Below are 16,721 nucleotides of genomic sequence, written 5' to 3'. Positions count from 1 at the left end.
ATCCTGACGATTTATGTTGCCCTTTCCTCTGTTAATTTATCCACCCTCTCTGTTGTCTTCCATGTGAAATTACATCCCCGCTAAGCAATAATTTAAGGCTTACTGCTAGCTTTCTAATGCAGTTCCCACCACGTTCCTGACCTGATGGCATGTGAACCAAGGGCTGTACCCCTAGGGCCAAAGCTTTCCTGCAGTGTCTTGAGGTTTTTGTGGCTGCCTGGCCTGCTGCCACCACCTTGCAATGCAGAGTGTGCAGCTGATGGGCTCAGTGGGACTGGCAGCTGTCTGTTGCTGTCGTCCCAGATGAGAGGGATGACACATGTAACACTGAGTGTAGAAATGCTGCTCTGTACTGCCTGGTCCATTGGGGACCCTCCTGCTGTCCCCAACCCATCTGACTGTTCCCTTCCTTGCCCCCCACACCATCTCCTTTAATTCCTCTCAGGTAGGCAAGAAAATCCTTTCTGTGACTTCCAGCCTTCTCTTCTTCCCCCTTTCAAGACACAAAGGAGTACCTCGCATGCAGCCTGGGCCAGGTCGATGTACCTAAGGAGTCACATGTCCACAGAGGGAAGTTCTTTCCAAGTCCTTGAATCCTATGTTCATAGAATCATGGAACAGTTGGGGTTGGAAGGGACCTTTAAAGGCCATCTAGTCCAACCCCCCTGCAATGAGCAGGGACATCTTCAATTCGATCAGGTTGCTCAGAGCCCCGTCCAACCTGACCTTGAATGTTTCCAGGGATGGGGCATCGACCACCTCTTTGGGCAACCTGTGCCAGAGTTTCACCACCCTCATCATAAAAAGTTTCTTCCTTCTATCTAGTCTAAATCTACCCTCTTTTAGTTTAAAACCATTACCCCTTGTCCTATCGCAACAGCCCCTACTAAAAAGTCTGTCCTCATCTTTCTTCTAAGCCCCCTTTAGGTACTGGAAGGCTGCTATAAGGTCTCCCTGGAGCCTTCTCTTCTCCAGGCTGAACAATCCCAGCTCTCTCAGCCTGTCCTCACAGGAGAAGTGCTCCAGCCCTCTGATGATCTTTGTGGTCCTCCTCTGGACCCGCTCCAACAGGTCTGTGTCTTTCCTGTGCTGAGGACCCCAGAGCTAAACGCAGTACTCCAGGTGGGCTCTCACCAGAGTGGAGCAGAGGGGCAGAATCCCCTCCCTCGACCTGCTGGTCACGCTTCTTGTGATGCAGCCCAGGATGCGGTTGGCTTTCTGGGCTGTGAGCGCACATTGCCAGCTTGTTGTCCAGCTTTCCATCCACCAGTACCCCCAAGTCCTCTGCAGGGCTGCTCTCAATCCCTTCATTCCCCAGCCTGTATGGATACCGAGGGTTGCCCCAACTCATGTGCAGGACCTTGCACTTGGCCTTGTTGAACTTCATGAGGTTCGCACAGTCCCACCTCTCAAGCCTGTCAAGGTCCCTCTGGATGGCATCCCGTCCCTCCAGCATGTCAACCGCACCACACAGCTTGGTGTCACCTGCAAACTTGCTGAGGGTGGACTTGATCCCACTGTCTGTGTCACTGATGAAGATATTAGAACAGTACTGGTCCCAGTACAGACCCCTGAGGGACACCACTCATCACTGATCTCCATCCGGACATTGAGCCGTTGACCGCTACCCTCTGGATGCGACCATCCTACCAGTTCCTCATCCACTGAACAGTCCACCCATCAAATCCGTACCTCTCCAATTTAGAGAGAAGGATGTTGTGGGGGACTGTGTCAAAACTTCACATTAATTCCCTTAAGAATACTTGTGAAGTTTCAAAAAGGGGGCTTGTGCATTTACAGCTTTCCAGAGCACTCAGAAAAATACATTTCTAAGATGGGAACTGTAATGACAGTTCAAAACTGCCCAAAGCTTCTCAGCGGGCTGAAAGGAGTGAGCAAAGACCATCCGCCTGTCCTGAAAAACAATGAGCTGCAGGGTTTTGTCATGGGTCCAGCTCCCCTCTCCTCAGGTTGCAGACTTGAGATGTGACTGATAGAAGAGACCAGGCTGTTTATTGACTAATCAACACACTACTAATGGTCTAATAAATCAAAGAGCCAATTTGTGAACTAATTAACTTCTAATAATAGACCGCTATTATTTACAATTCTGTCCTTCATGCTCTGATTAGTTACACACAATTACCGAGTTACAGTTTAGCACTTGTGTTATTAGTGTATACACAGGCACAATTGAGTAACAGCTCTCTTGCTCTTCATTCTACTTCCCACACCACTCAGTAACTGTTATTTTTGTTTCTGGATCCTCCTTTTTGCCACCATAGTTTCCCCCTTTCCCTGCTTGTTTTTTTCCCAAATAAACAACTCACCCATAAACACTTTCTCCTCATTGTTGCCAATTTTGCTACACCTGCTCCCAAAGCTGATGTTTCTACTGCCTAGGCAATCTTGGCCTTATATGTAATTATTTATATACCTGCCTACATACAGGTGACCTTGCAAGGTTCTGCTTCCCCTAAAGATCCCCCAAACTTCCCTTCAATTTGGCTCATACTGGCTCTCAAAAATGATTTTTTTGTGTGTGGTTCCACCACGTGCAAAAAACTGCAGCTGCGAAAGAGATTCACAAAAGTAGTCTTTTCCTTAGCTCTGGAGGAATTACTGACATTAGGAGAGAAATGTAACAAATCAGCCTTTTTTTTGCTGCAAAGGAGAAATATCCCCTACAAGTCTTCTGGCATTAAAGTCAATATTGTTTTAAAGTGTCTTAAATCAGGGCCTTCCCGTGTCCTTGAGAAGCCTCTCCCCTGTCAAAGGAGTCTCTCTGTTACACCATAACGTCCTCTCCCATTTCTTAGATTCCTGTTCCTCACAGCACCGGCCTAATCCTGCAACTTCCACGTGAAGACAGGAGGTTGCTCCAAAACCAATCTGATGCGGTGTTGGCCATACGTGTGACGCATACGTGTGACACGTATGGCAACACGCGTGGCAAGGCTGTACAGCTGTAGAGTGACGCAGTGCAACCTGACAGCCCAAAACCGCGATCTCCAAAAGTGACCGAGATGATTAGTGTGAAGAGTAATTAAAGGGCTTCACCCAAAAGTAAAGATTTAATGGCAAGGTCTTGACAGCAAACATTGGATGTCTGTGGGTGTGAGCCACCTGAGGATGCGTTGGGTCCGGCAGCGGAAGGGAAACCCACTGACAGGAATGGCTGCAGACATCCCACTCCTCTGCCCAGCTGGGAAGAAAAAAAAGAATAATTTAAAAATAATCGAACAGGGCTTCGGATAAACCGTTTCGGCGAAGAATTTTCAGCTTTCTGGTAACACGTGGCACTGCTGCTTGTTTAAACGATGCGCCCGGGTTCTGCTCCCGCGCCTGACGGGCACGGCCGCCGCTCTGCCGCTTTGGGCCTGCGGAGGTGAGGGACCGGCGGTGGTCCCTCGCTCCTGGGGAAGCCCAGCCCAGGGGGTTCCCGGAGCCCCCCGACACCAGCTTTTCCTCACACCGCTGTAAGAAACCCCCATTTTGGCGTGGTTTTTTTTGGGGGGGGGGGGGCCGACCCGCTCCGCGCCCAAGCCCGCCCGCCGCCACAACGCCTTCGTCGCGCCCGCCACCGCCTCCCTGCCGACGGCCGAGCGTTCGATGCGCCGCGTCCCGCTCGACGCGCTCGATGCGCTCGGTGGTGGAGCGGCGCGGCCTGTCGCGGGCGGTAGGGAGGCGCGGCGCCAAGATGGCGGCGGCGGCGGGCTGTGTGTGAACCTCCCTCGGCCCTCCCGGCCCTGGGCGGGCGGCGGGCCCGGGCGGCACCGCGCCGAGCCGAGCCGGCATGTGCGAAACCTACTCGCGGTGGCTGCTGCGGGTGTCGGTGGCGCAGATTTGCCAGGCGCTGGGTTGGGACTCGGTGCAGGTTTCGGCCTGCGACCTCCTCACCGACGTGCTGCAGCGGTACCTGCAGGGGCTGGGCCGGGGCTGCCACCGCTACTGCGAGCTCTGTGAGTGCGGGCCGGGCCGGGGGCTGTGGGGAGAGGGGCTGCGGCGAAGGAACGTAGGGGTTTGCCGCCTGGAGGCTGTGTTGGGAAGCCGGCTGCGGGTGGCCCTGCTTGCTTGAGCAGGGGGTCTGGACCGAGTGACCTCCGTAAGTCGCTGCCGGCCTCGGCCGTTCTGTGGAGGGAGGCTGCGGAGCAGTGCTGTAGGCCGTGGGGAGGGGAGTCGGTCTGTGGGGTAGCCCCGTGGAGGCATGAGGAGGGCAGCTGGGGCGTGGGAGGCTGTAGGGCGGTGCTGGGGGCTGAGGGGTGCTTTGCAGGGGAGATGCGGGCTGTGGGGCAGTGCAGGAGGGGACGGGGAGGTGAGCTTTGGGCAGCGCTGGGGTCTCTGGGGTGGTGGGTGGGAGGTGCGTGCATGGGGGAGACCAGGCTGTGGGGCAGTGTTGTGGTGGTGTGGGGAGGTGGCCTGTGGGGCAGTTCTGTAGGGAAGGAGCATGGGGAGATGGGCTGTGGCAGGGAGGCAAGGGCATGGCGGAGATCAGGCTGTGGGGAGGTGGGCTGTGGGGTACTCTAGGTGGGGGAAGATCAAGGGGAGCTGGGCTGTGGGGCAGTGCAGGGGGCCGAGATGATGAGGAGGTGTCATGGTTTAACCTCAGCCAGCAACTAAGCACCACGCAACTGCTCACTCACTCCCCCCACCACCCAGTGGGATGGGGGAGAGAATTGGGGAAAAAAAAAGTAAAACTCGTGGGTTAAGATAAGAACAGTTTAATAGAACAGAAAAGAAGAAACTAATAATGATAATAATAACAATAATAAAAGGATTGGAATATACAAGTGATGCACAGTGCAATTGCTCACCACTTGCTGACCAATGCCTGGTTAGTCCCTGAGTGGCGATTCCCCCCAGCCCCACTCCCCCCCAGTTTATATACTAGACATGATGTTACATAGTATGGAATACCCCTTTGGCCAGTTTGGGTCAGCTGCCCTGACTGTGCCCCCTCACAACTTCTTGTGCCCCTCCAGCCTTTTTGCTGGCTGGGTAGGAGAAGCTGAAAAATCCTTGACTTTAGACTAAACACTACTTAGCAGCAACTGAAAACATCAGTGTGTTATCAACATTCTTCTCATACTGAACTCAAAACATAGCACCATACCAGCTACTAGGAAGACAACTTTATCTCAGCTGAAACCAGGATAGGAGGGAAGCCATGGGGCAGTGCTGGCGCACAGGGATCCTAGTGCGAGGTGGGCAGTGGGTCTGGGGTGTGGGGAGATGGGGCTGCTGCCCTCCTTTCTCTGGCTAGAGCATGCAGGGTAGTAGGGTGCATGTGTACGAGAGGGGGAGATGGGACTGTTGGCCCCGCTGCTGGGGCTGTAGTGTTCTGAATCTGGGAGGGGGGTGTACTGGGAGGCAAGAAGGGGCAGCCAGCCCTTTTGCTGGGTGGGATGTGTACATGAGAGGATGTGATGCTGCTGCTGTGTTGTCCTGGCTTATCTCTGGGTCAGGGTCTGTGGCATGGTGGGAATGCTGAGGAGGCTGTGGGGGTCCACTGTAGGTGGGGATGTGTGTGTAGCGTCCAGGATGTGGGCACAAGGGGAAGTGCTGAAGCTGTAGGGCACAAGGTTTGGGCTGGGTGTATGGGGCAGGGAGGCGGGAGGTGTTAACCCCTGCCATGGGAGGTGTATAAGGAGTAAAGAGATGGAGCTGCAGTGCGTGGGGTCTGAGAGGTGTGCCTGGGGGGAGTGGAGTCACCTGCATGGGGAGAGAGAGATGTGGCTGGAAACGCTATTGCTGGAATGCTCTGGGTTGGGTATGTATGTGTAAGGGGGCAGTGGTTTGTGGGGCTGGAGGTACATATGTGCAAGGGGAGGTGTGGGGCTTTAGTGCTGGCAGGGAGTGCGTATGTACTATGCTGTGTGGGGTCAGGGATGTATGTGTATAGGGATGACATGGGGCTGCGGTGCCTGGTATCAGGGATGCACATGTATGGGGGTGGGCAGGGGGCTGGGGCAGGGGGCTGTGGCAGGGATTAACACATACCAGGGCAGCATGGGGCCATATATGTGAGGCTGGGGATGTGTGCGTACAGGGGGATGTGATGGTATTGTGGGGCTGGGAATGTGTGTATGGGGGCTGTGGGGCTGCAGTGTGTGAAGGCAGGGATGCATTGGAGTGTTTTTTGGGGGAGACAGAGCTGTAGTGCGCAGGACGTGGGAAGGTGACAGGGCTGCACGTGGGAGGTGTGGAGTATGTGTATGCAGAACAGGAGGGGTGGGGCTGGGGATAATTTTAGTGCATGTGGCATGAGGCGTGAGTGTCCTCATGTGGATGCAGTGGAAGAGTTTTGGCTGGGTATGTGGGGGACTGGAGTTAGCCAACACTGCCATTGAGTGGGCATGTGCAGAAGGAGCTGGGAGTGATGGTGGGGGACAGGATGCCCAGGGCCTTGCTGGATTTGAGGAGGGAGCATGGAAGGGGTGGGAGCGTGGAATGGGTGAGTTTACACCAACTGGAAGAAGAGAAAGAAAAGAGGTCTGGGACTGGGAGGACTGCTGGCTGGGTCACATAGGAGTATGGAGTGTGCGTGAATGGGATGGGGAAGGGGCAACAAGTATCACTGCTGGGTCTGGGTGTGTGACAGGATGAAGTCGTGTGTTCCTCGGGGTTGTCTGCATCACTGCAGAGCCTGCAGTTGAGGTTCTGAGGGGGCTGATGACCTGCTGGTACCTGCAGAATATGGGGTGAGGGAGGATGGGATGTCCAGTTGCTTGCTGGGTCAGTAATGCTGACTGGGGGGATGAGAGGGTGGTAGGGGTCTGCCGGGTGTGGGAATGTCAAGAAGGGGGTGCTGATGTCCTGTTGGGTCAGGGAGGGTGTGGGGACGTGGCAGTATGCGGGGAGAGGGAGGCTGTCAGAGTCACTGCTAGGTCTGAACACAGGGAGTGTCGCAGGGGATGTGGAGCAAGGCTCAGGCTGTCAGTGTGGTTGGAGGGTTGCGAGTCTGTGTGTGGAGGCCTTTGCTGCCCTACGTGTGGGGCCGGGAGGGTGTAACGTGGTGGGGAGGACAGCAGTTATGTGTGTGCAGAGATGGGGCGGCCAGTGCTGCTGCTGGATCTGTAAGTATTGGGGGGGGAGATGGAGGGGGGATGCACATCGTGGAGAGGCTGGGGGGAGCAAGGGTGCCCTATAGGGGTGGGTGTAGACTGTGTGTGCATGGAGAAACAGGGCTGCTTTTGCCTCCTGTGCCAAGAGGGACATGTTCCCTCTTCCTTTGGCGTGCTGGGGAGCCGTGGGCTGCCACCGCTCCACTTGTCTGTGTGTACTTGTGGAGGGGGAAGTCCTGCAGAGCCCCTGGGGCAGAGGTCAGAGCCGCTGCAGTTGGGTCTGGCAGTGGGGAAGGCGTTAAGGAGGAAACAGGGGTTGGAGTTGGGATGGATAATGTGATTGCTTGCCTGAAATGCTGAGTGAGGAGAAGGTGACTCACTGATGGTGGATTTGGGGCTACTGTAGCCACCACCAGTTCAGAGAACGTGCTGGCGACTGCGGGAGGTTTGGGGAGAGGTAACAGGGATGGCAGCCCCGAAATGGAAAAGTTTTCCAGCACTTCTGTCCAAGTTGTGGGAGCTGTGCTAATGAGGGTGTCACAGCCATGGATGAGAGGAGTATCAGAGGCATGTTGCTGTCGACTGGTGGTGGGTGCAGCCTCAAGATCAGAGGAACTGTGAAGACTGGAGGTGTCAGCTTCCCCTGCAAGAGTGAATCTGGAGAGTGTGTGGACCAACGACCCATGAGCTGAGAAGCACAGCATGATCGGCTTGGTCGGGAGAGGAGCAGCCGTGGCCTGAATGTGCTGCTGCTTGTGGTCATGTCCCTTCTCTGAAGCAGAAATTCTCACTGCTGCCCTGATAAAGCAAAGTGATGAGCTGAAGGTACCTGATACCTGGCCCTGCCTCTGCTTTATCGTTTCAGGAATAACTGAGATCGAGTCTGGCACTGCCAGTGTAACTGAACTTAGGAGGGAGTTAGTGATATTGCTGCAAACTCTTTGGATTTCATTTCTAGGTTGAATAGGTTTCCTTGTACAAGTTTTTCCCAAATTAGAGAGCTAGTTAGATGTCAAGCTGTGTATAGTTAGTGTGGGATTGGGACTGTGCAATATTAACCTGTATCTCCCAGCAGCACAAGTGCAGCTGCTACACCTCTGAAGTCTGTATCTCAATCCAAACACAAACCATCTGTAAAGCAATTAAAGGGGACAACAGACAGAGTTTGGGAGAATTGAGTTATGGGGTGAAAAAGGAGCTAACCTAGGCTTGGTCAGAGCCATCCTTTCATATGGTTAGTACAAATACTAGGGAAGATGCTTTTGTAACTGGATCACTGCTTGTGCAAGAGATGAGTTGTTGAGCAGCATTGCCCCCCTAGCTCAGCTGCCTCTGCCACAGGTACTGCAGTGTTTGTAGGACTGGGAGGAAAAGCCGCAGAGACGGTGAAAATACAAATTTTTCCTTTTGGTGCTTGAGGAGTTGGAAGTGTGTAGAACTAAGGTATCCCTCTCTTGCTTTGGGTGTGCTTACTGAAAGTGGGGAAAGGAATTTTTTCTTCCCCTCTATGAACGGAGAAGGAAGTATAACAGTCTTTTTCTTCTTTTTTTCTTTTTTTTTTGGGGGGGGGAGAAGGGGAATATGCTGTTTTCATGCCAGTGATACGGTATTTTTTGTATTACCTCTCTTAAAATGATTCCTGTATTTCTTTCTTTAAACGGTTTGTAAAAAGACATCTTAATGCAGAGCTGATGTCTCCCTGCTTTTTCAGAATTGTTTCCTTTTCCTCTTAAAATAAGTTACTGTACAAACCCAGCTCTGGATGAATGAGTTGAATTTTGCCATGGTTTTGCATAAGTAGAATTAATTAAATTCCAATTGTAGCATCTTCATTGTCAGTGTGTTATCTCGGAGTCAAACCAGTGGGGTTTGAGTTAGCAGGGTTGTCAGCTGGAGGGACATAATCTTTGTATTCGAAACTGAATGGATTTACTCTGACGTAATTGAGACAGTGTGGTATTGCTCTGAAAAGCATGTCATTGCTGTTCACGTATTTTCTCAGTTGCAAAAGAAAATTATGGCTTTCCCAGCTGTGTTAGATCTTTGTTCCAGCTGTTACATCCCATTAGGAGAGCTACATTCAAGATTTTCATTACTTTTCTGCTGTTGTTTCTTTGCATTTGCAGTAGCTGTAGTTGATGGGAGCTTCTGTGGCTGCAAAGAGAAGGCAAAAGGATTTGCAAAGCGGGCTTGAGATGTCTTTGATGCTGTGAAATGCTCCTGAATACTGTGTTGGGGGTGGAGGAGAGAGTGAATTTACAGGGGAGAAAATAAGGGTTTTCCTGTTAAAGTACACCACATTATGCTGTTCAGATTCGTGGAAAGCTTGTAAGAGGAAGACTATTCAATATGCTGCACACTCCACACATGTTTTTATCCTAAAATTTAAATAAAATATTTGAAAAACAGTGTTGGAGTGTGTAATTAAGTTATTGAACTACAAAACAAACTGACGTCATGTGGTTTCTGAGAGCAGAGTTTTACATTTTTGTTGTTGCTGTTTGTTTTAAGCAGAGGTGAAAAGGGAAAAGTTCTCTGTTATGTGCCACTTCATTTTGCACTCACATTTCATGTGGTTCGATAGAGCTGGTAGCACAGCTGGTGCTTTGGATTAACTGCCTTGGATTTTCTTGTGTATGTTGGGTTTTTTATATTGGGGAACTGTCCAGTGAAGACAGACTGGTACCTGCTTCATTTCCTATGAGTTTGGCTAATGCAGCTTGGCAGTGGGAGGGTTGGTTATAGACATGCAGAATATGTCGCACTTTACCTCTTAACTTAGCACATCCAGTAAGAGAGTTTAGTTTCCAGTATATTTATGTGGATGGTGCAATTCATGGGAGGGCTGAGGAGGGGAGTCATGGTTTATGCCCCCAAAAGCCTCGTTTTTCTGTTACATTGCTTTAAAAAACAATCGGGTAGAAGCTACTTAACTTTAATCAATGAGGGCACCTGGGCACATTTCAGCAGAACAAAATTAGAGTATCTGCTGCTAAAACTGGAAGTGTAGTAAACTAGATAATTAACTTTGAGGTGTGTTGGCTCTAGAAGTGAGTTTTTTAGTACTCTTTTTGTGAATTTTCAGTGTTGAGCATATGCTTGAATATGTTGTGACTTTTTTATTTTTTCTGCTGAGATTTCCTACAGTGAGGAAATGAACTTTAAAAGTTGCTCTTTAGTTTCATATTGTGTGACTGCTTTTTTGAAGATTATTTTTACGTAACCGTAGAATCATAGACTATCTCAAGTTGGAAGGGACCTGTAAGGATCATCAAGTCCAACTCCCTGCTTCTCGCAGGACTACCTAAAACAAATTATATATATATAAAATATTAAATATAAATAATATTATATATTAAAATTGATTTTAATAATGCAACTGTATTTATGTTAAAAAGGCAGGTTCTGATCTGGTGAACACGACATTGTAACTGGAAGGAAAAATGACAGATCTTGCAAAATGTTTTGTCAAGATAGAGCTGGCTCAAAACCTGTTCCAGTGTCACTGCACAATCTCCTGTAATGGAAAACTTAACTTCATTACAGGAAATCTTTTCTTTGGAGAATGCAAACAGCAGACCAGTATTTTCATTGGGAATAACCACAGTGGAGAGAATTGACCTGGCATCAACCAAATTTTTATTTCTTTCCAATTAAATGTCAAATTTACCTCATATGTTTTTTCACTGTTGTTCTTTTTTTTAGTTACTTCACTCATCGGTATATAATAATAATCTCTATCAAAGTGATAGATTTTGATGATCAGTTTAAATGAGCTGATTCCCTATACTGATCCTGAATAACTGTTTTAACAAGTATCTATCCAGGGCCCATAACATTTGTTATAAGAAGTGTACCTCTTTATGTCCTGATGACCTTAAACATTGATGTTTTTGAGCTAATTAACTTGTTACTGGCTACCCATAAACAAGGACAACTTGGGGTTTTGCTTGACGTTTATGAGGTTACCAGGAAAAGGAGCAGACTTTGAGCAGCAATAGCAAGTAGGTGCTTTCGCCTGACTGGTGACTACATTAATAGGACCCTTTGTCCCCCACTTAAATGCACTCAAGTAAGGCATAAATACTTATTAAATAATCTACTGTGTATGGTTCTGACTGTTCTTGTGGATGCTGGATGGAAGCAATGTGTTACCTGCTTGAAAGAGTTATCTTGGGGTAACTATTCAGTGTAGATGCACGGGTATTTAATGCGTGGCAGGGTTGTGTGATGCGCTGGAGCACAAGGAATCTGTCGTAGAGCCTGTTATAAAAATACTGAGGAGCTATACCTAATAATTTCCTGGTTAAAATAAAATGTAAAAAAATCTCTTTTAGAGCAGATACGAGGGTGAATGCTGAGCTATTTATAATAGACTGTACATGTTGCATGGGTAGTGACTCATTAATTTTTCTCAATGTATTTATTACAGAGCTGCAGTTGCTTCCTTTAGAAAACCTGGCATGAAACTAAAAGCTCCTCTGTTCTGTATTTACTCACTTGCTAAATTTTCACTGATTCATACGAAGTTTGGGCCAGGAAGGAGGAGGTGATGGGGGTGAGTTTGACAAAAGTAAATCAGCTATTCCTAAGACTGAATTTAAGGAAAGATAGTTTTTCCCTAACCCCTGCCCACCCCCTCGCAGTTTCTTTGGGTGACGTGAGCATTCGTTAGCTTGTTTGCTGGAGGGCTGGAGGAATTCTTGTGACTTTTGCAAAAATAACTAGGCTTTAGTAGCTTCTAAAAATGCCTTTTCCCTGCAAACCGAAAGCGAGCTTTTATTGCTTGAAGGGGAGTTAGTGCAGTTATCTGCACGTGACGCTGAGCTGCAGGTTTGAGGGCTGCATAACTTTCCACCCAAATACTTGGCTCTGCATGGATTCTGTTTGCCCATAGTTTCGGTGCTGTACTTTTTTGGGGATCCATTTCTGTGTGCAGATTCCTCCTCTTCTGGTGTTTGTTCTCATGCCTAGGGAAGCTGAGAGTATCGTAACTGCACGGCCATTCCCACAGGTTTCTGGTGAGCTGTTTTGAGACTGAATGGTCTTAATCTAGTTCTGCTGTTTGCCGCAGCTGTATCAGTTTCGGAGCACAGTTCCCATTCAGGGAGACAGTACAACTTAAAAGCTCGTGAGAAAGATATTTTCTTAGTTCACTGTTTGCGGGGTAAGGAGGAGAGTTGTAACTTGCTGGATGAACTATTCCCACCTCCTTCCATCTCTTCCCAGTCCTGGACAACAGATATTCTTTGAAGTGTCGTGGTACAAGGAACAGCAAGAGGCTGGACACCAAAAGTTCCAAAGCTGTTTGTGGTCTGGCACTAACTTGCTGTGTGACATTGGATTAATTATTTCACTGGGAGGCTTCAGCATCTGAAATTTTAAACTGAGGATAGCACAAATATCTGAAAAATATTGAGACTTGTTCAGTATGCACAAATTAAATTTTTTTTTTTTTTGCATCATTTACTCACAGGAAAAAAGCCTAAGACTAAATGAAAGACCAGGAGAGAGTGTTACATGTTTGTCAGCATTCTTTTTCATGTGTCTGGCTTCTGCCGTTTTAGTGAATTTTTATTAAACCAGAGAGAGAAGAGGAATGCTAAACTGTTCAAATAAAAGTATAAAGCCTTGATTTGATGAATCACCTGAAGTTACATTTAATGCATTTTTGTGCTGTGTATATTTCCAACTGATAACTGTTTTGATTTAAATACAGATACAAATACAGACCTGAAACTTTTTTTGTACACTTTTACCACTGAGGACACACTGTCTTAAAAAGAAGAGGTTAACTGATCGGTCCTTTCATCCCTCTGGCAGTTGCATGTTTAAAAATTTTTTTAGCTTTTAATCAATCTTATGACTTGGCATTGTCTCTTTGGAGGCAAATGTCAAAGATATGGGAAAATTGAATTTTCTTCAGGGTTTTTTTCGGTTACCTTTTGAACCTGCTTTCTAACACACACAATTGTTTTTTGATATGGTTGCTTAAATACTTCCATGCTTCCCTTATGCTTAGTAGTTGCTTCTCTGCCATGTGTTTTTAATAAGCACTTGTAAGAAGTCGTCCTTTTTAGTACTTACCACTTGCTAATCACATCTGTACACATTTTTGGAAGTTAAAAAGATCACGTGCAGATCTAGCAAAAGACCTTTTCCTATCGCAGTGATAAACTGGACTAAACTTTCGCCCTGAGTACGTGACAGTGCTGGTGTCAAGAGGTGCACACTGAGCAAGGTACTCAAAACACCTCCGCAGAGCCCCAGTAAAATGGGGTAGGTGTTGTGGTGCATCTTCCAGTCCTGTGCCCCAGGTTGTCCATCTGGGAAACCTATTGCAGCGTTTTCCCTGCCTGTACACTTGGTTTTTCTTTCAAGGGAAACTGGACACAAGCACGGTGTCTGTCCGTGCCTGTCTGTATGCTTTCCAGGTCTAGGCAATGCACACCTGGGAATGAGTGCTCTGAGGCTCACCACGAATCCCCCTGTCCTGCAAACAGCACAGCCAGTGATTTCAGGAGTGCCTGGGGAATAAATATGCTGTACTTCTGGGCTTGTTGAAAAGTTTTCCCCAAGTTTTTCTTTTTAACTGGCTGTCCGACTTGTATCTGTTAAGTCTTGACACCTTAGAAAATCGTTCAGTAAGTTCAAAGGTATCTTTGTAGTCTGAAGAACAACTACAAGTGACAACACAAAATCTCTTAGCTGTGTCAATTATCTAAATTTAATTTTTTAAGGATAAAACACTCTTCTGCATGCCTAATAACTGTAGGGGCTCATAACTACTCCAGAGTGGTGATAACCTACTTTAATTATGTTTTTGTAAGTCTCCACATTTCTCTGTCCCTAGAGTCTGCAGGGGAAACTAGTGTTGCACTTGTACTAGATATTATACAAACACAAAATCCGAGATGGTTCCTGTTGTACGGAGTTCACGTTCTAAATACAGACGGACAAAAGAGGCGATAACTTGGTCTGATCTCCCTTTTAGCTGTGGAGAGAATTAAAACACAAGCGACTTGCCCAGAGTCACACAAGAGGCCAGTGTTACGGAGCTGAGAATCAAAACCATAATCTGAGTATTACCCTTATCTTCACCACAAGACTAAGAAGAGAAATTCTAGAACAAAATTCTTATTTTCTAAATGTACCTGCAGGCGTAAGTTGGCTGGGGGTTTGAATTCATCCAGTGATGTGAGAACCAGCCTGCTCGACTGCTTTGGCTTCAAGATAAACCAAGAAGAGATTAGGTTAAAGGACAAACAAAAGAGCATCCCCCCCGTTCTCCAAAGCTGGGGCTTCACAGTAGTGTTTGTGTTCCTTCAGTAAGCACAGGCTGGTTTTCCATAATTACTTTTTAAAGTAAATCACAGCTTATCATCATGTAGGGATGTAATATCTTCATAAGCCAACTATACAGAACTTCAATAATTCAGTATAATTTTATTGAATTAAAAAAAATTTGTTTGGGGTTTAAGGCATCTTTTTTTGTGTTATTGTTATTACAAAAGGTTAGGATGAGACTCAAAGTGGTGCCTTGGCTACCAAAGCCAGGTGTCCAGTTCTCCCTCCGGAAGCCTTCAGAGGGATTTCCCTCTGTCAGGTCAGGGAAACTGAGGCACATGGAGGACTTCTGTGCTGTATAGTTTAAATCTTTGAGCCAAATTATATGTGTAGAACAAACTGCATCCTCACTTGGACTGTTTTCTTGGAGGTCATATCAAATAAAGATCCTGACTGCTTGGCCAGTGGTGTTTCACTATACTTTTTGTAAGGAAAAGAAGATTTTTGCTGTAGAGTCAAGCTTAAATTGCACCCCAGGAAATCAGCCCCTGAAGTTTAGTATAAAATATTCTCTTCTCATCAGACCGCTACTTAATATTCCTGTGTTTCATCCGGGAGATACATCTAACCAGTAGGTAAAGTGACTCATAGTTTATGAAGCCTGTAGATTTCATCTGGTGGAAAGATATTATGTGAAGTATTTTTGTTATCAAGAGATACACGAGATACCTTCTCTTTTTGTTACCCATAAACTACAGTTGGTTCAACAAAATGAAATCGTTCCTTTTCTGGGTTGAAAAAAAATGTTTGGTCTGTTACATGCTGGTAAAGGGGCACTTTCTGCATATTAAGGTCTTGTTTCATTCATTTGAATTTACATTATGAAATTGAAAACTATTTTAAGTGGTGTTGCATGATGTTAATTGACTGTTGCCAGGTGAAGCTGCCTGTTTCTGCTCCCTAGGTTTTGCTTGATTTGCTTCTTGAGGTGCAGTTCTTTAATGGTATGAATAGAAACAAAGTGATACGGGTCGAAACAAAATGCTTTTAAATGAGAGCATGTTCTTAGCCTGAAATGTCGTGTAGCCCGATGAACAGTAAACCTGGTAGAACTATGGGGCAGTAATCTCCGTTACCGGTGGTGAGCTGTGGTAGATTGAAATCTCTAAGGGTAGATTTGCGGGTCGATTTTTTTAAACTGGATTTTTGCAAAAACGTTTTTCTTTTGTTGTTTTTTTGTTACAGATGGCCGCACAGATCCAATTTTGGATGATGTAGGTGATGCCTTCAAGCTTATGGGGGTTAACCTGCATGAGCTAGAAGATTATATACACAATATTGAACCTGTCACTTTCGCACATCAAATCCCTTCGTTTCCCGTCAGCAAGAACAATGTCCTGCAGTTTCCCCAGCCGGGAAGTAAAGATGCGGAGGAAAGGAAGGAGTACATCCCTGATTATATGCCACCTATTGTCTCCTCTCAAGAAGGTGCGAAATTAATCCTTTGCTTTAAGTTTTGGTCCCTGTGTGTTTGCATATTTGTTTGCATCCTCGAACAGTTTGAGTTGTGTTGCCCCATAGCAGTCGCTCAGAAAGGACCCGCTGGGTGTTACACAAGCATGGTTTCAAAACAGATAGCAGTGCTGTGGCAAGTTTATTTTCCACTCTTTTACTTTCCTCTGAGATTAACTGGTGTCAAAATACACTGCATCAATACATGTTTCTGTAATGCATTTAAATTTTAAGTTTTCAGATAATAATAGAAATGAATGCTTTACATTACCTTTTATGTGTTAGCCTCCCTCTTAGATATACTGCAAGAGTTTACATAATTTGGTAAAGGTAGAAGGAGGAAGGCTGGCGAGACTGGCACAGCATTCCCAGCTCCTGACAGCTCTTTCTTCTTCCTTTGAACAAATTTAAAAAAAAAAACCAAAAACAAAACCAGAAAAAAACCCACCAAAAAACCACCACCAACCAAAAAACCTCTTCCAATTAAAATGAAGTCAGATTTAAAATAAGGAAGTAAGAGTTGGTTAGAGGCACAGTGGTTGCTTTTAATTCTCTTTGCTAATGTTGCTTAGGGTTTCATCATTACTGTTCCAACTGCTCTCCTTCCCTTTCTTGTGTAAAAGTCCCATGGAGGTAGGGGTTGAGGATCACCGTAACAGTGAAACCAACTATACAAATGCTACGAGCTGCAGTTAGCCTGAGAATTTTAACAGTGGCAGTGGAAAACGCGAAATCTTTTTTTTCTGTTTTCAGCTACATGAGACTTGATGGCTAGTAAGATAAGCCTTTAAGAAACGCAACCTAGGCTAACTTACCCTTTGAATAGCGAACATCACAGAACTATACTTTGTGGGGGAA

The 16,721-nt window shown here is 46.8% G+C and overlaps 1 protein-coding gene across 2 annotated transcripts in view; it reads left to right on the top strand.

The window, feature by feature from the left end:
- The first annotated feature begins 3,688 nt into the window (after positions 1–3,688).
- The window catches only part of TAF3 (TATA-box binding protein associated factor 3), a 121,037-nt gene continuing 108,004 nt past the window's right edge, over positions 3,689–16,721 (top strand). Inside the window, exons 1-2 of one of the 2 annotated variants that reach the window (XM_052790012.1) lie at positions 3,689–3,962; positions 15,597–15,839. In XM_052790012.1, the coding sequence (XP_052645972.1) occupies positions 3,797–3,962; positions 15,597–15,839 (409 nt within the window). In that variant the 5' untranslated portion in view covers positions 3,689–3,796. Of the gene's footprint in view, positions 3,963–15,596; positions 15,840–16,721 lie in introns of those variants that run through there. The other variant, XM_052790014.1, reaches the window with a different exon arrangement.

This window comes from Harpia harpyja, chromosome 6 (assembly GCF_026419915.1).
Source record: "Harpia harpyja isolate bHarHar1 chromosome 6, bHarHar1 primary haplotype, whole genome shotgun sequence".
NCBI classification, from domain to species: Eukaryota; Metazoa; Chordata; class Aves; order Accipitriformes; family Accipitridae; genus Harpia; species Harpia harpyja.
The sequence above is the reverse complement of the archived record's forward strand: the minus strand, read 5'-3'. Positions and strand labels throughout refer to the sequence as shown.